The sequence below is a fragment of the Arvicola amphibius genome, chromosome 7, assembly GCF_903992535.2.
Source record: "Arvicola amphibius chromosome 7, mArvAmp1.2, whole genome shotgun sequence".
Lineage (NCBI taxonomy): Eukaryota > Metazoa > Chordata > Mammalia > Rodentia > Cricetidae > Arvicola > Arvicola amphibius.
This window is the reverse complement of record NC_052053.1, coordinates 91,754,865-91,776,976: the sequence shown is the minus strand read 5'-3', so window position 1 is coordinate 91,776,976 and position 22,112 is coordinate 91,754,865. Positions and strand designations below refer to the sequence as shown.

Here is a 22,112-nt window from a genome sequence, read left to right as displayed (position 1 = left end):
GCAGGTGGATCTCTGAGATTTCCAGGCCAGCCTGGTCTACAGAGTAAGTACCAGAACATCCATGGCAACATGGAGAAATCCTCTCTCTAAAAACCCAAAAATAAATAAATAAATAAATAAATAAAAGCGTTGGGTGCACAGATGTGACACTTGGATGTATTGATTTCCAACCACCCACATGGTGTGACAGTCCCATTTCCCAAAACACAGAGGTCAAGACAACTTACCAAAGGTGAGAAGGGCAGCAGTGAGCAGTGCTGCTGGGAAGGACTTGGACAGATCCAGGACAGTGAGGTAGGCAAAGGGGATCAGCCAGGAACCCAGGAAAGCACAGAACTATGGAAGGAAGACAGAAGCGCTCAAGCAACCAGCTGACTTGGTATACTAATGTCTAAGGTGAAGGACCCTGACAAAAGCATAATCTAGGTGATCTGAAATCACGTGGAGCATGCAAGGGGAGTGTCATAGTGAAAAACCACATGAAGCAGTGGGAATGTATGCCCGTCAGAACCTTGGCATGAGTACTGGCATGAAATCAGTGACATTTACAGAAAGAAGCAGGGCTGCCAATCATAGCCAGCTGTCTCCTATCATTTCAATAGGAAAAGCCAGCTCACAGGCTCAGGATGAGGAGTCCATGAGCTCAAGGCTTACTAACCCAGAAAGTACTTCACCAACATTAGTGTCTAGCATAAAGCTATGGTATAAGTTGAAGCATACTTTTTTGAGGCATCTTAATATTTCTGAGACTTCTACTGATATTCTTGTAATGCTTCCCCTGGTTCTTGAGGTTTTGAGGATACCAGAAACCACTCAATCTACAGGGTGCATTTTGGTTCGGGAAAAATGACTGCTTGACACTTCAAGAGCTGGAGGAGATGGGGGGTTGATTCTTTTTTTAATCAACAGCCCTCTTCCGCCTCCTTAGTCTGCCCATCAGCAGTACACAGACAAGGCTGGGGTAATGGGAAATTCTTCCCTTTGGGCCATCACTTTTATACACAGGAAGTAAAGTGGCCTGATAGGAAGAGAACAGATGAAATTATTTGTCCTTTTCCAATTTCCACAGCAAGTCCATGGGGAGTATTGTGTATACTCTGTGCTGTTCAAGAGTCATTAGAAAGAAAACCATTTCTTGAGAGATCTGGGTGTGGTGGCACAAGCCTTTAATCCCAGCACTTGAGAAACAGAGAGGCAGGCAGATCTCTATGAATTCGAAGACAGCCTGGTCTACATAGTAAGTTCTAGGATAGTGAGGGCTTCATAGTGAAACCCTGTCTCAAACAAACAAACAAACAAACAACAAAAAACGAAACAAAAGTGTCACTTGAGAGTATGAACCGAGGGGCGGGCACTCCCTGTTTAATACGGCACGCAGTACTGTACAGACCGCCCAGTGATTATCCGCAGGAAGCACACAGTCATCTAATCTAACTTGTGAAGGCAAAGTGCTCTGAGAACTCAGGCTGAGGGGTCAGCTTCCACAGGTTTCATTAGGTTGCTCTCAGGGAGCTGAGTGTTTAGGCTCTGCCGTGTCCCATCAAGCTGATGCTGGGAATCAGGGTGCAGAGGGACTGACTGGAGTAGCTTTCAGCCTCCCTGAGAGCGAGACTGCTAAGTGCCAACTTCTTTGTTAGAAAGGAAATAGGAATCTGGAGACGTGTGAAGAGGCCACAATCTGAAGGAAAGGCTGGCAGAGGAATGCAACCTAAACATGGGCTGACAGGCTGCAGTGTGCACGGCTCATAAGCAACTTCTATGCTATCTGTGGCCTCCCTTCTTTCCTTCCTCCTACACTCACTTCCACTACTTTAGGGGGCGGGCTTAATCAATGTCCTCTCCCCACTCCACCGAAGTACCCTCATCTACACTGGCTGCTTCCAACTGTAACACCTCTGCGTGGGTGTGGCCCCAGGGATTCGTCAGTCTACATAAAGCAGGAAGCCTTACTCCTCTCATTCCCATGTAGCTGTGGTGCTCGTATCTGTCCCCAGGCTTCTGGAACAAAAAGGTGCCATCATATCCACTCAGGTAGCCAGCAAGACCAATCAGCATCTGAGGAGAGAGGAATGGACAAAAGATAAAATGTTCAGAGAAAAGATTCCTCTGTCCCGTTCTCTCCAGCTGCATGCATGGCCTTCCGTTTCCCTTGACAACTGGCCATAGACGTGCCAGTGTGACATTTTGTCCTGCAGCTGCTGCAGAGTAAAAAAAATCTTTTGTCTAAAGAGCTTGTTGCTTGAAACAAACCCTCTCTTATGCCACGCTAAGTTCTTGGGACTAGAGCAGACTGAACATTTAGGGAGGAAGAGACTCCATAATTGGAAGGGTAGGGTCAGTGAGGGCTCACACATGCTATGAGATGAAACATGACATCTCGGGGGAGGTCCTGGGCAGTCTCACTCCTGGGAGACTGGCCTTCTACTCAAAGAAAAGAGGCTCCAAATCACAATGAAGCGGGAGGAAAGTGGCCAAGAGCTACACATAAGGAATAAAGGGCAGAAGTGAGAAAGAGAATGCAAAGAGAGGCATTTCCCCAGAAAGGGAAGGGGGAGGAAGGGAGATTGAGAGATTGAGAAAGACAGCTCCCTCTTTCAACACAGAGCTACAATAGTAACTGCTCTACCCAGCTGTTCTGAGTTTCACAGGTCCAGGCACAACAGCTTGTCTCTGCTGTTACCAAGCAGACAGGAAGAGGCAAGGCTTTTCTACCCTTGCCTAGGCTCAGACTTCACTCTAAATTTAGCTACTTGGCTTACCTCTACACACTTCTCCCTGGAGGGGTTTTGTCCCCAGTCCCTAACCTAGGCGCTCATGCTTCCTTGGGTCAACCTGACGGACTGCTATCCTTAATTTTCCATACCCATGCCATTACCCCAAGATTTGGAGACCTGAATCTGCAGTTAGGAAGAAAGGCTTTTGTGAATACTAAAACTAACCCATTGGTCTTCTCAGGGGAACCTGCTTTTAAAAGAGTAAAATAAATTTTAATTGGTTGAATTTCTAACTATAAAATGCTAGGGGACAGATTAATATGCTTATTAGGAATCAAGAGAAGGAAAAAGTATAATTTTTATAGATTAAGCTCCTCTAAGTTATATTTTCTTTATGTAGTATATTATATTTCTATTTTCTTTTATAAAATTTTTAAAAAGCTCACATAACATAAAACTAATGATTTTAAAAGTAGTTTTAAATATTTCTACAAGGTTATACAACCATCACTACTACGTCATTCTAGAACATTTCATCATCCTGAGAAGAAACCTCCTGTATTAGAACATTCTTCTTCTCTATGGGTGAATAACATTCTGCTTTAAGGATATACCACATTTGTTTATCCATCCATCAGTTGATGGATGCTCTTCTCCATTTCTGAGCCCAGAGAACCCCTAAAAACACCAAAGATTTTCTATCAAAGTACCTATTCATGGAATTCTGAAGTCTAAGAACTAAGTACAAATCTAACACTTGGCTCCAGTTCTTAGAAGCCATGTGCCCAGATAACAGAGTGTTAATTGCCACACTGCTTACCTTTCCCAGAGGTGGGTGTACATCAAAGAAGAAGGTGCGGTTAATATAGTAACTTCCCATTTTTCCAAAGTGAGTCTCATCCCAACTAAAGGAAAAGCATCAAAATTTAATAAACCTTAGTTAAAGTTACAATTAAAACCAAAGGTCATCAGTTTCAAGCATATAATACGTACGTTGCATTAAAAACAAAACTTTGACATAGTGGTTTGAGGAAAACCTTTTAATTTTAAACTGGTTATCAACCTAAATCTTGATAATGAGAAAAGTTAACAAATATTTACCCAGCATTTACCATAAATTTAAATTAAATGTAGTCTTCTTCTCTATCATGAGTTCCTATCAATTTATTTGAAAGCAGCAGTGTCTTCCTGTAACGCAGAAAGGGTTTTGCAAAGCAATTTCTTCGCAATCTGGTAACTTCTCACTTTGAGGCCACTGGGTCTCAGAATGCACACTACTACACTGTCGGGCTACTGGTTCCAGAGCCAATAATGCATGAGTGTCGCAGCAGGCCAGGCGCTGTCTACCAACCTGCTGACTCAGATCTGCTGACCTGTTATAATGACCAGCTGTCTACAGACGCCAAATATCCTCACTAAGAGCATTTCTAAACCCCAGGCCTAACCTTGTTACTTTGCAAGTACACATGTGAATCTAACCCTTGACTTTCCAGCCCAATGTGAAGTCCTGCTCTGCCATGGCCATCAGCCTTTCCATGGCCTGCAAGGGTTTACAAGACAACCACACCATCCAGCAGAGCCTGGCTGCTTAATACCTTCTTCCTGTAGCTGAAGAAAGGTGGCTCTTGGTGCCTACGCCTCAGGTCGGCCTCCACAAACAGTCACCACTTCCTCACCAACACTCATGCTCTCCCAAACAATGGGCAGCTCTCATGTATGGTTTTAGTTCACTGTGCCCAGTAGATGGGTAGAAGACCAAAGCTACTGCATCAGCCAAGGACACGAGGTACTGACAATAACATGGTGGTGTTAAAGAGAGAATTAACTTCAGGGCAGAGCAAAACAAAACAGACCACGGAAAGGAGAGCTATTCCCAGCTGCATCACCTACTAATGTCACAACATGATAAAACCATGCTCTTCACGCTCCTCCCAGGAATTAGGGTTCAACTCAGGTAAGACATGGAAAGGAACTTTGTAGACTTAGAATTCTATACACATATTGGGCACTAAACTGTCCCAACATTTTCTGTTAGTCTTGACATCTATTTGGAAACAGACCAACAGAGGTACATGAGATTTTATTTCAAAAGGGTCTCAAATAAAATCAGTAGTAACACACACGTTTCCTCTTGCGTTCTACTACTTGCATCAGAAAAGCAGTTCTCATGGCTCTCTCAGGCTCTTACAGCCCTTGTAGAGTATGCCAAGAATGAAGGGCCTGACTCATCTATACTCAGACCCTCCTCCTTGTTGTGCCATGAGAAATAAATCCCTTGGGCACTGATTCAGGATTTTATCTTCTGCTGGCACCCATAAAACAGCAGCAAGTTGCCGGGCGATGGTGGCGCACGCCTTTAATCCCAGCACTCGGGAGGCAGAGGCAGGTGGATCTCTGTGAGTTCGAAACCAGCCTGGTCTACAGAGCTAGTTCCAGGAAAGGCTCCAAAGCCACAAAGAAACCCTGTCTCGAAAAACCAAAAAAAAAAAAAAAAAAAAACCCAGCAGCAAGTTAAAGTTAAAGTCTTAGTTTGCAAACACACTAAAAATATCCAAGACCCTGTCGACGTGGGGCGCAAGCCTAGGTTGATGACATACCTACCTAGCTAGCTTTCTGAACAAGAAGGGATAAGGAACCTCATGGACTGAGTTAGACACAAATACAAGAGAAGACATCCTAGAACCTGGTGGTGAAGATTCTTACCCAAGTGAAGCAGTAGGCAACAGGAATAGCAACTGTCTGCTATGTTCTATTATTTAAAAGCTTAATGAAGAAATGGAGCAGCAGTAAGAACCCTGATATCCTGCTATTCCTCCATCCTCCAACCCCTGTACTGCTAGATCAAACCCTGGGCCTGTGCACTCCATTAACCTATATCCCAGCCCATCATTACCCTGTACTCAATACAGCCACCAACTAAAATGAAAATGTTCTTGTTAGGAGTTAAATGTGAAATGTCCCCATAAGCTCATGTGTTTGAAAAACTGGTGGTGCTGCTTGGCAGATTATGGAAACTCTGGTGGGACGTGGGGCAAAGCTGGTAGCTGACACCTTGGATGTCAGTTTCTGGCTTTGGTTTAGTACTCTGCTCCCTGGCCCCCCGCCTCCCACCACTGCAGTCGCTCCAGTCACCATGATGGCCTGGATGCGCCCTCTGAAATGATGAGCCCCAGCAAACGTCTCTTCCCTGAAGTCCTTCCCATTAGCAATTTGGTCACAGCATTGAAAAATTGATACATTGTTAAGATCAGCACTCAGGAGGCTGAGACAGGAGAGTAGCTATAAACTTTGAGGCCAGTCTGGTCTACATAGCAAGACCTTGTCTCAAAAAGCAAAGTCGAACCAAACAAAAAAACCACTGAAGAATCCTTCAGTAAGCTGTGTGCTCTAGGCAAAAAGCACATGTGCCTTGTTCACTGGCTCTGAGCCCTAATGCCTTGATCCCTCCCTCTCCACCATTATCTTCGCTGCTTTAAAGGGGAAGGTCACGTGTCCCCAAGCACACTGAAGACCATACACACTCACCTTAGAACTCCAGGGAGGAAAGGGACCTAAACTCACAGCTCTCATGCACAGAGGCCCCTAGCTCCTCCTACCCAGACCCATGGGGGCCGACTGGAGTGGGAACACAGGGATTACCAAAGGCACTAAGGACTGCAGTATGTGCAGAGCTAAAAGACAGAGGGCCTCTAAGCCCAGGGGCTCACTGGGCAGAGGGAAGAACCCTGGGGAAGGAATGGTGCCAAGTCAGTGAGGAGGTGAGTGGGAAACAGTTTCTATCTCTCTAGTCAGTATTTCCCACACCTCATGAAGAGTCAAGTTCTCTAGATGTTACCAGATATTTAAGCTCATTAGTTCAAGGGGGAAAGAGGCTAAGTTTAATTGACTAAGTCTGAGCCAAGATCTCAGTAGTCAAAGTACCTTGTGGATAGAAATCATATGACCATTTCGGTGTACTGTTGTTGGGCACATGCTGCGAAATGTATAGCTTGTGTTGATCGCAAAAAGTATCAAAGGAGATTCTCTTATTCAAGGACTGTTGTGTGCAGAGAGGTAGCCCTGTTCCCTCCTAGTGGTCCAGGAGAAATTAATCCCCGAAAAGGAAAGGGAATTCAGCTTTAAAGACAGAGCTAGGAAGATGGCAAAGAGTTTTGTAAACAGGAGGACCCGAGCTTGAATTCCCAGCAACCATGTAAAAAAAAAAACAGGTGTAGTAGAGTATCCATTATTCTAGAACTGAGTAGGCAGAGATAAGAGGATGTCTGGAGCCCACTGAGCAGCCAATTCCAGGTACAGAGAGAGCCCCTCTCTAAAAAATAAGGTGGAGACAAAGGAAGACATTCAATATCAACTTCTATATGCACTACACATACATGCACACACCCATACACACGTGTGCGCACACATATGCAGGTGCACACTATCCCAGGCATGCACACGCACATTAAGGACTGCTAAAATCCTTTGAAACTAGTCACCAGCCTAACAGTGCCACCTGCTGAGCACAGGTACTAAATACACTCTTCTAAAAGGCAGTTATTAACCTCTTGTTGAAAGGGTACCTTAGTCAGAAAAGCCTTGAGGCTCTCTGGCCCTCCATTTCCACTTTGGAATAGGTTATCTTGGAGTTTATAACTAACAAAAGGAGGATTCAACAAGTGGCTGTAGTCAAGAAGACAGTCAACCTGACCCAGGAGGCTGCTCAGTTTTACGTAAAGCAGCGGGTACCCCCTTTGGGAGAAACTTTCCTATTCCACTCTGCGGCACAGCCTCCAGTTCAGTGGCCATGACTCACAGAGCTTCTTTACAGAGCCCAGACCAGGTTCTCTTAGGATCAGGCTACATAAAAAGCTGATGATAGCCACTGGGTGGCCCAGCCATTTTACCTAAAGACAACTGTGCTCAATAGTTTTATGTCAACTTGACTTGACCTAAAAGCATCTGAGAGGAGGGAACCTCCAAGAAAATGCCTCCACAAGATCAGGCAGGCTCTAGGCAAGCCTGTAGGACATTACTTAACTAGTGATTGATGAGACACCCCTGGGCTGGTGGTCCTGGATTCTATAAAAAAGCCGCTGAGCAAGTAATGGGAAACAAACCAGGAAGCAGCACTCCTCCAGACTTCCTTTGATGATGAACAGTGATATGAAGTGTAAGCCTCTCTCTCCCATGTTAATCTGGTCATGGTGTTTCATCACAGCAATAGTAACCCTAACTAAGACAACAACTCTGGCTGCCTGACTGCAATCAGAGTCGAAGAGTCTGACACACCACTTAGAGGATTATATCTGAGAGACTCAATCTCCAGGGAGCTGGAAACTGTCTGCCTACTGATAGAGTCGTCCATCTTACTCATGAAGACACCCATCATACAGATGTACTCTGATATGACGAGCTACTCTAGGCCTAATTAAGCCTACACGATCCAGCCTGGGTATTGTACCAGGGTGATAACACATGTAGAATCAGGAACTGACTGAGCACAAAGTTTTAAAAGACCAAGGTCTCTGAAGCAGAAGCCACCATGGCATCCCAAGCTGCTGCATAATATTTGCTTACATTGTAAATGTATGTCTCTGCCTAAGGCACCTTCTGATTGATTTAATAAAGAGTCAAATGGCTGATAGCTAGGCAGGAAAGGATAGGTGGGACTTCTGGGGGGAGGAGAGAGAGAAAGAGGGGAGGAATTGGGAGATGTAATCTAGGAGTATAATTTCACCAGCAGACTCAGAACAAGTCAGATGTGCCATACTAAGAGGTAACTGAACCATGTGGCACAATGTAGACTTTAAAAAATGGGTTAAGTTATAAGAGCTAGTTGGGGGAAAAGCATAAGGTAAGGCCAAGCTTTCATAATTAATATTAAAGCCGGGCGGTGGTGGCGCACGCCTTTAATCCCAGCACTCGGGAGGCAGAGGCAGGCGGATCTCTGTGAGTTCGAGGCCAGCCTGGTCTACAAGAGCTAGTTCCAGGACAGGCTCCAAAAAAGCTGTAGAGAAACCCTGTCTCGAAAAACCAAAAAAAAAAAAAATAATAATAATAATTAATATTAAGTCTCCAGGTCATTGTTTGTGGGCTGGCAGTTCAAAGATAGTCTGTCAAAAAAAAGCTTGCTATAGCAGGCTCCTGCCAAAAAAAAAAAAAAAAAAAAAAAAAAAAAAAAAAAAAAAAAAAAAAAAAAAGCTTTGAGTAGGAAGGATTCTACATTGCAGAGGGCACTGACTGCCTATTCCTAAGACACTGTGTCCTCATCAGTGCCTCACTGCTGCTCAAACTACAGAAAGGCTGCCTCAGTGACCGGATAAATCATTGTGGTCCTTACAATTAATGTCATTTTATCAGCTTTCCAAACCATCTAGTCTGCCAGTGGTACACCTTTTTGTCACAATGGTCATCTAACAACAGTCAAAGTAATAGACAGACAAACCAGGCTCCCAGAAACCTCAAACAACTGATACTGTCAAGCATTGGACAATTACCTCAGAAACCAACTAAAAAGGGTTCTGACTCTGCCCCCATCACCTCCTCCTGTCTACAGACTTGAGAAAATATTCTGGTCCTTATGTATTCATCCCCACAAAAATTCATCTCCTCTTGACTACCAACTGGGTAATTACCGGGGGGTGGGGAGTGGAGTTTTACAAAGCTGCTTAGGAAAACTGACTGTGGTTTCCATGACCATGGTATGTCTTTCTTCTTAGAGACACTGTAGGTCAGCAGAAAAGGGTAAGAAAAGGTGACAATATTCAAATTTAATACTAGTTTCATCTCCTGGAATGTCTTACTAGAGCCAAATGGCCTAGAACATAAACACAATGGCACTTAGCTGAGTACATGTCTCCCTACACTGCCCACCTGTGTCAGAGAAAAAACACACATGTCTCTGAGTTTTCTACCAATGCCTATTGTAATAAAGTCTGGACATAAACAGGGTACAATGGGAGGGACGGAAAATGGAAACTGGCATTGGACACACTACCACCACGGGCAGAGTTATAGGACAGAGACAACCTCAAGGGCTGAGGAAGAAAGGCATTAGCGTTCTGGGGATGTACAGTGAATGGAAACATTAATTCTCTCTGTCCCCAAAGTCAAACCCCAGAGCCCAGCAACGTTCAGATGGGCCACCTACACTAAGAGGCAGCTGATGGCAGGAACTCAACCTGTGGCTAGAAACAGAAAAACTCATGTGGATGGACACGGGCAGTCTTGAGCTACTCTGATGGGCTGATGACATCGTACCAATGCCTCAAAAAGAGCTCCCTGGTAATGTGTGCTATTACGCAGATGGCACAATGATCTGTCTATCTCACTCTACAGAGTGTATCATATACTCTTCCCTAAAGAGCTAGGGACCTTAGTTATGCCCACACAGTCACTGAGGCTTCAACTACTCAATATACTGCCCATGGGTCTTAACCAAACCAATGCAGCAGAGGCCTAAATCAAACTAAATGATGATCCAGATAAAACTGAACTGAATGACCTGAATCTCCTTAGATAATTTTAGTATATAAGGACTGGGCCACCAAATATCTCTCCATAAGTGTTGTAATTATTGGCAATGATACCAATGAACAGAACCAATCTAAACTGCTATGCACAGGACTTAATGGGTAGTTTACTGCCTTAGACTACATTCATGCTGTCTGAAATGAGACTTGCTGGTCCCTTACTCATAGGAGGCTGAATCCAGGACCCTGAAGGATACAGCTGAGGTAAATACCCAAGGCCGGCATCATCCTGCTGCTTGGAGTCTCCCTGACAGTAGCCACAATTAAACACTGTATGAGACAAACTGAACAGATTTGGTCTCTGCCTCTGTCAGCCACGCTAATCGGAGCAGCTGACAAAGCTGCCTATGAACATGGGACATCTGCTTTAGAAACCAAGCCCGTCTGTGACTGAGGGGTAATAAAGCCTGTTGAGAGAGGGAGCCCTCCATCAATGTCTTGTACATCCACACATGGGCCAAGATGGTATCTAGAATGTCCTGACTGCATTTGACCTGGGCCATATCTTACGGCTGCGCTTGCAACTAGCAAACCTGAGAGATATGGCAATGTCTCTCTAGAACAGGGTGACTTAATGATAAAACACATTTTCCAAACTTGTCATTCCTTGGACTGCAGGTGCAGTCATCTCTTTGGGCATGGCATGTCATCCAGTGGGACCTGGCAGCGGATGAAAGAACCTAACTCCAAAGATGCTGATATCTTTGAAAACCAGACCTTGGGATATTATGCACTATAAACTTACTATTTTCTGAGGAGAGTTCAAAGCACCTCTGGGTGCCACCATTTGAAAGGCAGGTAGCCTAGACATGAGAGCCTCTTCTGCAGACCTTGAGACCCACTAGCCCCCATCAGGGCAAACCTATTCTTTTCAGTGACTGGACTTATAGAGAAGCGGCCCCTCGCTCCCTCCTCCTACCCCCCCCAAAAAAATTCCTCAGTTACCCCCACAGACCGGTCGCGCCTCCGGTGAATCCCGCCCCCTCCGTGCCCTCAGGCCAATCAGAGGGAGGCGTCCCTCCCTCCCAGTTGCCATAGTGCCCGCCAAGTCCCTTCCGTCACTTACCAGATGTGCGCCGGCTGGTCCAGCCGGTGAAAGCGGGTAGCGAAGGACAACAGCGTCACCACAGCCAGCGTGGCCCACCGGCCTGCCGCCTCGAAGCTCCGTGAGCTCCAAGCAGGTCGTTTAAGGCTCTGTGCTGCAACTCGGCGGACCGTGTCCCTGCCCACGGCCCTGACAGCCTGCGGCGCGCAGCGGCCCCTCCGGGGACGCAGCTCGGAACCCGTTAGGCCTCCGCCTATGGCCGGCGGCATCCTCCCCTTTCTGAGGATTACCCTCCGGACCGGAGTCGCGCTGGGTCTTGCCCGCAACCCCGTCCAAGAGTCATAGGAGGGCGTCTCGAGGTGCCCTGGGATTTGTAGTTCCCTCCGCTTGCCGCGGAGCGCCAGGCCCCGGGCTCTGGGCGGGGCGGGAAGTGTAGTGGCCGCCCGGGCCGCTAGGAAGCGGCCTGAGGCGTAAAGCATTGCGGGAGGCGGAGGGACGCTAAGGATGGAGAGACTCGGGACGGCTCAGGAACTACAACTCCCAGCAGCGCGGGAGGCGGAGGCGGGGCCGGGGCCAACCCGACGGAGGGAAACCCATCTAGTTCGACCCTCGCTCTTTGGACCCCGCTAGGCCTCAGTCATCTTCTAGTCCCCGAGAGCTGACTTTCTTGACTGGCCGAGTAGGAGATGCAAGTCGGGAAGGTCTGTGCCGCGCCTCCTGGGCTGAGGGTTGCTACTTAGAAACACGGAGAACAGCTGGGGGACGAGGCGGCCGCTGAGAGCGCGCCTCTCCGCACGGCTCCACAACGACTCCCGGCATGCTGTGCGCCGGGTCACTCTGCACCTGCGCGCTGGCCGCCGAGCGCTAAGTAGTCGGTCTGATTTGAGTCGGGAAGGTTCAGGGGCTCAGCGTTCTGGGTGGCGTCCGGTAGCACCCTTCCGTGCCTCGTGGGTACAGAGCTCTTGTAGGACTTTCAAACGTTTGCAATTCCGCGGTGCTCTGCGTGCACCTCTCGGCCGCCCTGTTTGCCCAGGCATGCACCAAGGGCAAGGGGAAGATGTGACACTTTCCATCGTTAACGGTTACATGTGGTGACTTCCCAGGCTTTTAATTTTGTCTTTATTGGTTTTAAGAAACGAGGTCTTGTTATGTAGTTCAACCTGACTTTGAACTCGTGACCCTCCTGCCTTCGCCTTCCAAGTTGCGCCTGGAGCCTCCCTGGTTTAAGTCGTAGCCCTCTAGTCTATCCTAGAACCATTGTCTTTAAGCCATTGGTGGAGCAGGGCTGACAATCTGTTTTATAAGGGTCTCCGTTGAGTCTAATGCATAAAGCTTGAGGCGCGTCGTCTGATGCAACGGACACTGCATCAGGTTAATATTGTATAGGTTTTCCACAATACCGATGTGATTTTCGGAATTTGAATCATGTAAGAATGGCTTAAACCCAGCTGGGGATGTATGTAGCTCTGAAGTGTAGCGCCTCGCATGGGCTGAATCACCCACAACTTCCAACCTGCAAATAAGTTTAAAATTGCCAGAATAATCACAGTGCATATATGAGTTGGAAACAGTTCTTCCAGGTGCGCTGATTAAATGAACGAACATTCTACTTGATAGTAAAAGTGTAGGTGTGCAAGTGCCAGATGGTTTGCAGTCGGTGAGTGGCTGTTATTTCTCTTCCCGTGATTTCCTTATCTGTGGTCGGTCAGCCTTGGTTCAAGGGGAAACCCTGGTTACCTGGAAACTTTCAGAGACAATTGCAAGCCTTTGTGAGTAGCGTGGGGAAATCTCACACAGCAGAGGGCAGTGAATTCTTCCTTTGTCTAGTATATCCATGCTATCTATACTCCCCACCTGTCAGCCACTTAATAGATGTTGTAGTGGTTAGGCTGTCGCGATATTACAGTGCTTGTGTGAGCGGCCCTTGTTTTACATACTATTGGCCACAAAGTTCAAGAGTACCGATCACAGCAATTTTATTATAGTAAGTAATAGTAAATTACTGAAATTATTCTATTTCATCATTATTGGTAATCTCTTGTAGTGTCTAACTTATAAAGAAAACCTTAGGTATGTATGTATGTTTGTATGCATGTGATAGTTGGTGTCATTTTGACAGGATCTAAACTCACAAGCCTCCAGACATACTTGGGAGAGAGTTTGTATGTTAGGCTAACTTGTGGTCATATCTTTATCAGATAGTTGACGTGGGAGGGTGACACTCTGGGTTGTGTATGGGCCCATAAAAACAAGGAAGTTAGCTGAGCAGTGACACACATTCATTGCTCTGTCTCCTGCTGAGAATGGGATGGCACCAGCTGTTTCAGGCTACTGTCTTGATTCCTCCCCCGCCCCCTGGACTGTATCTTGAATTATAGCCCCAAATAAACGATTTTCCTTTAGGCTGCCTTTGCTGGGAGTATGTTATTATAGCAATAGGGATTGAAACTGAGGTGATGTATAAGAAACAAATAATACAGGGTTTGGGTAGTATGTGGTTTCAGGCGTCCACTGGAGCTCTTTGAAGGCACAACCTGGAGTTTAAGATTATGCTATATAGTTACCACTAGATAAGAACAGAAATTACCTAAGACTTAGTTTCCTTCTTAAGGGCATAGGGAGAGTAGTAGCGGTGACCATGACTTTGGTCACCCTTGGTGCAGTCAGTGTATAACACCCTTCGCATGAAGCATTCCTTAGCAGTGCTGATCATGTTTGCCCCTCTCATGGTCAGTGCCTCATAATAATCCTGATAATGAGCCCATGGTCACCAAGCTGTGGCTGAATGCCACTGCCCAGCCTGGGGAAAGACCAAATCTGAAGTCCAGTTTCGAAACAAATGCCTATTACTTTTGCACCATTATAAGGTAGAAAGTTGTTAAGGAAGACACTCCTAAGTGAGGGGCCATTGGTACTGTGAAACCCAGACAGGGCCCTGTGAATCCCCAGCTTGCGACTTCACTTTGTGGCAAATGGGTATATCTGCCATCAGTTCGAGAATGGGGAGCTTCAAGGCAATGGACAGCAAAGCATCAGTAAACAAGAAGCTGCTCTGCCAGGGACGAAAGGAGCTGCTGCCATCATTTAGGGCAGCCTTTTGTTTTATAAACAGAGGAAGCAGGGATTCGTCTCAGGTCACACACCGCTGCTTCCTGAGTCAGGTCCGGACCCCAAGTCTGCCCACTTTCCCTCAGAGCCAGGCTACACTGGGTGCCTGAGTGCCAGACTTGCCCCGGCCACGACTAAAAGAAACCTCTCACAAGTTGAGAAGCCGCCCTTTCTGACCAGAGTCCAGAATCCTTTGGTGCCTATTTAACCTGCTTTCCCATTGGCTCCTGGGACCCATCCCTTTGGGTTCCTCCCCCTGCCTCACAGCTCTCTGAGAGAAGACATTGCTTGGGAGGCCGGCAGCACAATGACTGACAAGGTAAGGCTAGCACCTGAAAGTCCTTCCTCTGGAGGACACTTGTACTTCAGGAACTCAGAGCAGCAAGACTAGGCCCAAGACAGGCCTGAGTTGTCAAGATGCCTGCCCGAGTAAGGAGTCCCAGTGCAATAGCAAGAAACTGGGGTTGGGGCCTTTTGCCTGGGAGCTGGTACCTGCTTCCACCAGGCACCTACTGCTGGAAACTCAAGCCTAAGTTAATGTCCGCCTCATCCTCTCTCTCCTCAGCCTGTCCTCTATTCCTATTTCCGAAGCTCCTGTACATGGAGAGTTCGAATCGGTAAGAGCTCAGTTTCTGGAAGGATGGGAATGGCAGAGGCAGGGACAGAGGACTTCACCACCACCACCACCTCCAGCAGCCAGCGCCCCATTCTCCTGGAGCCTCTATCTCTGCATGGCACTTCCACCCAGAAAGTCCAATATGAAGACAGTGGGAGTGGGAGGAAGGGGATTGTTTTTCCCCTTGGGAGTGCCACCATTGCCACACCGTACTCCAGAACCCCTTAGCAACCATGGCCAGAGTAGGTTCACAGGATCCAGAGGTCCCTGGTGACTCAGGGAGCAGCTGGCCTCCCTCTGTTCTTATTTGATCTGGCTAATCAAACAGAACTGTTTGGAGTTGGTCACAGTCTTAGGGAGAGCCGGAACTAGAAGCCTCTGCTCTGGGCCAGGACTGACCTTTCACTCCCCCGGTGAGCACAACTGTTGGCAAAGGTCACTGTCATAGCACTGAGCACCAGAGATCTCTGTGCCCAGCGCCTTTGTGTGCATGCCTCCCTGTCCTCCCCCATTATCATAAGAGAGATATTAGTATCCCCATTGTGCAAACAAGGCAAGGCACAAAGGTTAAGTAATTTGCCCTGGAAAACTTGCAGTTTGGACCATGTAGTCTGGCTCATGTCCATGTTCACTCGCTTTGATTTGGCACCAGCAATTGAACACTGGCTTTAACCATTCCTAATCTCATATCCTTTCAGTAAGCTAAACACCTAGCCATATCCCACACTTTGAACTACTACATAGTGCTGCTTGTCATGTTGGGGAAACTGAGGCAGAGAAACTCATTAAGTTACCTGCCCAAGGCCAGACACCTCACAATTGAGTGCAGTAGAATCTGCACCCACGCCGTCGATCTCCAGTCTTGCCCTAACTGCAGAGCCATCATCGGTGACTCTCACTTATCCAATAGTCCTCTCCTGGACCCCAGAGGCTCTACCTTGACTGAGCCAGAAGCCAAAGAATTGAGTGTTGTTTTTGTAGAGCGTATGCTTTGGCCCCTCTCTCAGCCTAAATTACTTTCACTCCAAAGTAGAGCTGACCAGCAGGGAGGAGGCTCTTGGCATTGCACTGGCAGGGCTGCCTTTGAGAGTCTAGTCAGAAGTCATCCCCTAACTCCGCTCTGGTCTCTTCTAGCTCTGGCATTAAAAGGCATTGACTATGAGACAGTGCCCGTCAATCTCATAAAGGATGGGGGGCAACAGGTAAGGAAGCTGTCCCGGGCCCACAATATGAGAATTGGTACCAGATGGAGCACTGGCTGTGCACTGGAGGAAACCTATATTTCATGGTTCCTGTAACAGGAGGTTGCTGCTGGCTCTCCTGACAGCAATGGGAGCCAGGGGAAGGGGTCAGGGTACTAGGGTCAGTGCCTGATTTTATGAGAATAATGGGACCTTTCCTTATACTAGACCCTCTCAATGGATGACTGAGGCAGGAGCTGACTTGGTAGCAACATTAAAGGGTACAGAAAGAAGGTGGGCTGTGATGGCACGTCTTTAATTCCAGCACTTGGGAGGCCAAGGCAGTTGGATCTCTTGAGTTCTAGGACAGCCAGGGTTACACAGAGGAAACCCTGTCTCAAAAAAAGTGGGGGAGGACAGGTAAAACCATAAATCCAGATCATTGGGGTAATAGGATACTGCATGGCTCCTCAGAGATTAGCCTGGCCTTAGGACCAAGTCCTTCTCTAAGGATGAGAAATATGGATTGGTGCTAGGCCTACAGTCTTCCTACTTACTTGATTCTGCTTTAGGCAACTTAAGCTAGGACACCTAGTCCACCATGGCCTTGTCTCCACAGTTCTCGAAGGAATTTCAGACCCTGAATCCTATGAAGCAAGTGCCAGCCCTGAAGATTGATGGAATCACCATTGGCCAGTCAGTGAGTAGAAGGTTTCGGAGTGGCAGAGTTCTGAATGAGAAGACCTGACATCTCTTCCTAACCCACAAGTGGCTAGACACCAAGCATAATAGGGGCTCACTGAGTATATGGGAGAGGGAAGGAGAGAGAATGGACGAGCGTGTGAAGAACCAAGCTGAACAAGGTCTCTGAAAGACCTGCACAGTGCTTCAGTTGAGGAGGGCACAGAGGTAGTGGTGGTACCATTGGGAAAAGGTAGTTTGCTGGCCTCTGGCCTCTGGCCTCTGACCCAGGAATCCCAAGCCCTTTCCCTACCTCAATGTTCCCTCTGGACAGCTGGCCATCATAGAGTACCTGGAAGAGACTCGGCCCACCCCACGTCTCCTGCCTCAGGACCCGCAGAAGAAAGCCATTGTGCGCATGATCTCCGACCTCATCGCTAGCGGCATCCAGCCCCTTCAGGTTGGCACTTTACATCCGCACTCTCGTACGACTCTCACGCATCCCTTCATGTTCACCGTGATGAGCCAGAGAGAAGCTGGTGGGTGCGGGGAGCAGCAGAACAAAGAAAAACTCTGAGGGGCCTTGACCTAGCCCACATGGCAGAAGGTGGCAGGAATCCCAGAAGTCCTTTGTCAGTATGGGTCTCCAACTCTACTCAGAGGCCTGGGAGTATAGGCATGTTTGAGGCAGGGAAACGGAGAGTAGCAGGCCTGGGTACAGTCTCCAGTTCCATCCTAGGCAGCTCTTGCTCATTCTCTCTGTGTCATATTTGCAAATAGGCTTTGCTTCACCGCACTTTGCTTTGCTTCAAGGATAATTGCGGGTTAGGTTTATTTATTTATTTATTTATTTATTTATTTATTTATTTATTTATTAAGCAGACAGTCTTCTGTCAGAAGAGGGCACCAGATAGCATTATAGGTGGTTGTGAACCACCTTGTGGTTGCTGGTAATTGAACTCAGGACCTCTGGAAGAGCAGCCAGTACTCTTAACCTCTGAGCCATCTCTCCAGCCCCGCGTTTTAGTTTTCATTTGGTTTGTTACAAGTTGAAAGGTTATGGCAGTCTTTCATTGAGCAGGTCTGTTAGTGTCATTTTTCTAATGATTTTTTTATCGTTAGTATATTTTAGTAATAAATTATTTTAAAATTAAGATACATTTTCAGACATAGTGTGACTCTGTACACTCAGTAGATCAGCATAGTGTAAGTCCATTTAAATTGTTTTATTGTCATACGCTGTTTTCCCTAACCCTAAACCCTGAACTACACAGTATGCCAGTATTGGGATTCTTAAAGGTTTCTGTTTTGTTTTTAAAGTAAGTTTTTACCTGTAAAATAGAAAGGCAAGAATTAGAACCACTTATCTGTGCCAGCTTCTACTTTGTAAGATAATGGCTCTAAAAAGGAGCAGTGGCCTTGCAGGGTGACAGCTGAGTAGTATCAGAGCGAGGACCCTTGTGCACCAGTGCCACAAGGGTCCTGTAACATCTTGCTGTTTTTAACAATGGGCATTGTTCCTTAGTCATAATCGCTAGAAGCCAGTCCAGCACACCTACACACCTGTCTCGGTCCTTAGAGTCCCATGCACCCCACCCCCACCCAGGTATCACACAGCCTCTTTTCAAGAGACCAAGTAGGGGAGAGTGTTGGGTGTGAGAGAAACAGGCCTTGGCTGGTAGCTGCATCTGTCAGTCATGCCATCATCCTATGTCCCTAGTCTTGCTAACTGCTACCAAAAATCACATGGCTTTCAGAATACTTGGGAGAACTCGGGCAGCCCAAGAAGGCGGCTCCTTCCAACTTCAGAGACCTGATGGGAGGAAGGTCCCGTGTAGCCCAGAGGCGAGCAGGACAGGTCAATAGCTAGAGCAGATGGATACTGAGCTTCCTTCCATGCAGAGGCTTGACAAAGGGAAAACTCAAGCTGACTCCCAGAACAATCAGATTTCTATTTTTCGTTCTTTTTTTTTTTTCTCTTGAACCATGCAGAACCTGTCCGTCCTGAAGCAAGTGGGAGAGGAGAAGCAGCTGCCTTGGGCCCAGGCAGCTATTACTTCTGGCTTCAATGGTGAGCTGTCCAAGTGGCTTCTCAGAGAAGTGACCCATACACACATGGCTCTGGGCGTCCAACCCAGCTTCGCAGGCTTCTCTGATCCTGACAGTGGGGTGATGAGAAGACCGTGGACAGGAAGGTGGTGGGCTGGGCCGGTGCTCAAGGATGGCTTTATGCTCCAGAACTCCTGTGAACCCCAGACCTGGGGGCCTGTGGCCCCACAGTTTGTTGATGGCCCCGCCTCTATTTCACTGAGCACCGCAGTCGATGGTGCCTGTCCTCAGGATGCTAGGCCGTCCGTGAGAGCTGTTGCCTTGACCAGCTGCAAGTCTCGTCTCTTCTGAGAACAGAGAAGCCACGGGAAACATTATTCTTAGTCCTGGCTATCATCTTCCCTACAGCAGACTCTGCCCACGCCCCGGCCTAGCACTGAAATGTCCACCTATTTCATGGCTATGGAGGCATGCCCTGGAGAGGCGGATGTAAATATTATCCATATGGTCTCTCCACAGCTCTGGAGCAGATTCTGCGGAGCACAGCAGGAAAGTACTGTGTAGGAGATGAAGTAAGTATCCCCAGAGCTGCCCACTGTGGCCTGCATGCCGACCTCAGGCTCTCGTCCTCCCACTTAGACCCAGCATCTCCTTGTCCTAAGGAGATACCTGGAGGGGACCCTGGGACCAGCCTCTTGGTGCACACCTTTGCCCTGGGCAGTTAGTTAGTACAGACACCTCAGCTCACTCTTGCACTTCCTCCAGAGCAGTGCTTCTCAACCTGTGGGTAGTGACCCCGTTGGGGGTCAAACACTCTTTTCACAGTGGTTCCATATCACATATCCTTCATATCAGATATTTACATTATAATTCAGAACAGTAGCAAAATTACAGTTATGAAGAAGCAACGAAATAATTTTATGGCTGGGGGTGCCACGACATGAGTATTAGGAAGGTTGAAAACCACTGCACTAACCATAGCGGGATGTGGTTAGACCAGAGGGGCACACTTCTGAGATGGCAAGGTGTTCCAGGCATCAGCTGAAGGGTAAATGTTTCCCTTCAGGTTTGCACCCTGGAGACTGTAGGACTAGGGAGCCCTAGACGCATGCAGACTAAGGCTCTGGGCCTGTGGTAGTCTGCTCCCATGGTTCCTTCTCTGCTAGGAGTCCTCACTAAGTCCCTAGCAGTGGTGGCTTCAACAAGCACACTGACCACCACCAACACAGTCAGGCCTTCTCTGGCTACCACAAGGTTGGTTGTCAGGGAAACTAGAGTATGGCATGGGAGAAATGCTACAGTTCAGGGGACAAGGACAGACAGTTCCAGAGGAACTGAGGGGTTATAGGAATGGCAGAAAAAATGGAACAGACAGGAAGTTGGGTTGGCAACCCCAGTGCAGCTCCAGTCCAGTCAGCAGTAGCAGCTAGCCTTGCCAGTGAGTCTGGGGTGATCAGCCCTGTGCAAACTCCCCTGGTCTTCTTCCAGGTGTCCATGGCTGATTTGTGCTTAGTGCCCCAAGTGGCAAATGCTGAAAGGTAAGAGAAAGTTTTGCCAACCTTCCTTCACGTTCCCCTACCGCCAGGACCTCCACATCGACACTGAGATAGCATCTCCTGGGAGCCCTTCTTTAATGCCAAGGAGCCGCTGCACCAGGCCACCCCAGCTGCTCTGGCTGAGCATAGACATGGCAGAAGAAATCATTGAAATGTCTCTACTATGCCCACTGTAGCCTGGGTGGTCCTGTATAGACAGCCCTCGCTCCTAAGAGGAGATGGCTTATCTAAGGGAATCGCCCCCAAGAATACGCGCTTGCTGTACCCAGATGTGGAGTGTCTGCTTAGAAGTGAGCTCTGCAAGCTCCCTCCACGGCCTGCTGAAAGGCATCATGCTTGCTATTTGGGACAGGGACATGTACAGCGTACTCCCTTCCCTAAGAATCTATTATCGTGGGTGACGGGACAGTCTACACAAATGCCTGACTCTGGAATTCACAGCAGTCATCACTTAGAGAACAAAAGGGGAATAATGCCAGACGATGCCACTCCAGACCCGTTCAGAGCATCCCAGAGAATGAGACGCCTCAGGTGGCAGGGCTGCTTTCTGGCCTTGCACGGCAACCCTGGACCTCATCCAACCCTGCCTCTGCTTTCCCCGCTGCCCACAGCAGTGTCCCTGAAAACCCTGGCTTACAAGTGCTTCTCTACCACAGGTTCAAGGTGGACCTCAGCCACTACCCTACCATCTGTCAAATCAACAAGGCCCTGCTGGCCTTAGAGGCTTTCCAAGTGTCTCACCCCAGTCGACAGCCAGATACACCTGCCGAGCTGCGGGCATAGTTCCAGACCATGCCTCCTGCACAGGGAAGGGAGTAGGGCTCAGAAGCTGGATGGGCTGGACAGGCTCAGGAACAAGTGAGCTGAAGCAGAGGGCTTGAATTTGACCTCTTCCCTGAGGAAGCAGCGGAAACCCTTGGAGTCCATGACATTTCTTTGAGGCTGCCAGTATCAGAGTCTTCTCTAGGGAAATTAAGTTAGTAGAATGTATCTCTCCTTCAACTCCATCCTGCCTTAACCCTCTTCTCATGTGTTAGAGTGGGCGTGGCAGACACGAGCAGCTGTAATGGCTAATGCTGTCAACCTGAGAAAAAGACCTAGTCACCTGAGGGAAGGGCCTTTAGGAATGTCTGTGGGGAGTTATATTGGTGATGCTGAGGTGGGAAGACTCGTCAAGGGCGGCAGAGGATCCTGAGCCTTGATGAGTAAGCGAAGAGTTGAGCACTAGCGTGTATGCATTCATTGTCTTACGTTGTCTCTGCCTGACTATGGGTGCAGCTGTGATCAAGACTCCCACTAATGCCTTGACCTCCCTGCCACTGTAGACTGGAGGCCGGAACTATGAGCGAGAATAAAACCTTCTTCCTTTACATCACTTTTGTCAGGGTATTTTTGTCACAGCAACAGAGAAGCCAGGGCCCCTGCTGTCTCTCATGGGCAGCCATGAGGATGGCATAAAGATGCTGATTAATGCCTGGCAGATTTACCAAAGTGCCAGAGGGGAGCCTGAACTCTTAATCTCCTTATTGAACTTGACTGCAGAAAACATTTACACTGAGTTTGGTCACTGGTTGAAGGCAGGCCTCCAGCTTGTTCCACCAGGAGCGAGCTGGGTGCCAGAAGATGAACTGTCCTGCTACCTGGAAAG

General features: G+C 47.9%; 2 protein-coding genes across 4 annotated transcripts in view; one reads left to right on the top strand and one right to left on the bottom strand.

Moving 5' to 3' along the window:
• The window catches only part of Pomt2 (protein O-mannosyltransferase 2), a 46,406-nt gene extending 34,325 nt beyond the window's left edge, over positions 1-12,081 (bottom strand). Inside the window, exons 1-4 of the mRNA XM_038335833.1 lie at positions 11,295-12,081; positions 3,535-3,619; positions 1,951-2,055; positions 228-336 (exon numbers count right to left, since the gene is read on the bottom strand). Of these exons, the coding sequence (XP_038191761.1) occupies positions 228-336; positions 1,951-2,055; positions 3,535-3,619; positions 11,295-11,752 (757 nt within the window). The 5' untranslated portion in view covers positions 11,753-12,081. The remainder of the gene's footprint in view (positions 1-227; positions 337-1,950; positions 2,056-3,534; positions 3,620-11,294) is intronic.
• Gstz1 (glutathione S-transferase zeta 1) lies at positions 11,830-21,834 on the top strand. 3 transcript variants are annotated; one of them, XM_038335835.2, is made up of 9 exons: positions 11,830-11,974; positions 14,947-14,998; positions 16,132-16,199; positions 16,798-16,878; positions 17,194-17,319; positions 18,852-18,930; positions 19,428-19,480; positions 20,397-20,446; positions 21,121-21,834. In XM_038335835.2, the coding sequence occupies exons 1-9, from the start codon at positions 11,960-11,962 to the stop codon at positions 21,245-21,247; spliced, it is 651 nt and encodes a 216-aa protein (XP_038191763.1). In that variant the 5' UTR covers positions 11,830-11,959; the 3' UTR covers positions 21,248-21,834. The 3 variants fall into 3 exon arrangements, with proteins under 3 accessions (XP_038191763.1, XP_038191764.1, XP_038191765.1); XM_038335836.2 differs by lacking the exon at positions 11,830-11,974 and adding an exon at positions 14,594-14,700; XM_038335837.2 differs by lacking the exon at positions 11,830-11,974 and adding an exon at positions 14,784-14,810.
• Positions 21,835-22,112: the final 278 nt, after the last annotated feature.

What these genes read in the sequence shown, in the direction of transcription:
- Gstz1 (XM_038335835.2), top strand. An exon ending in TAAAGGATGGGGGGCAACAG is followed by an intron (nt 16,200 to 16,797) that starts GTAAGGAAGCTG and finishes TTGTCTCCACAG; the next exon opens with TTCTCGAAGGAATTTCAGAC. An exon ending in CAAGTGGCAAATGCTGAAAG is followed by an intron (nt 20,447 to 21,120) that starts GTAAGAGAAAGT and finishes TCTCTACCACAG; the next exon opens with GTTCAAGGTGGACCTCAGCC.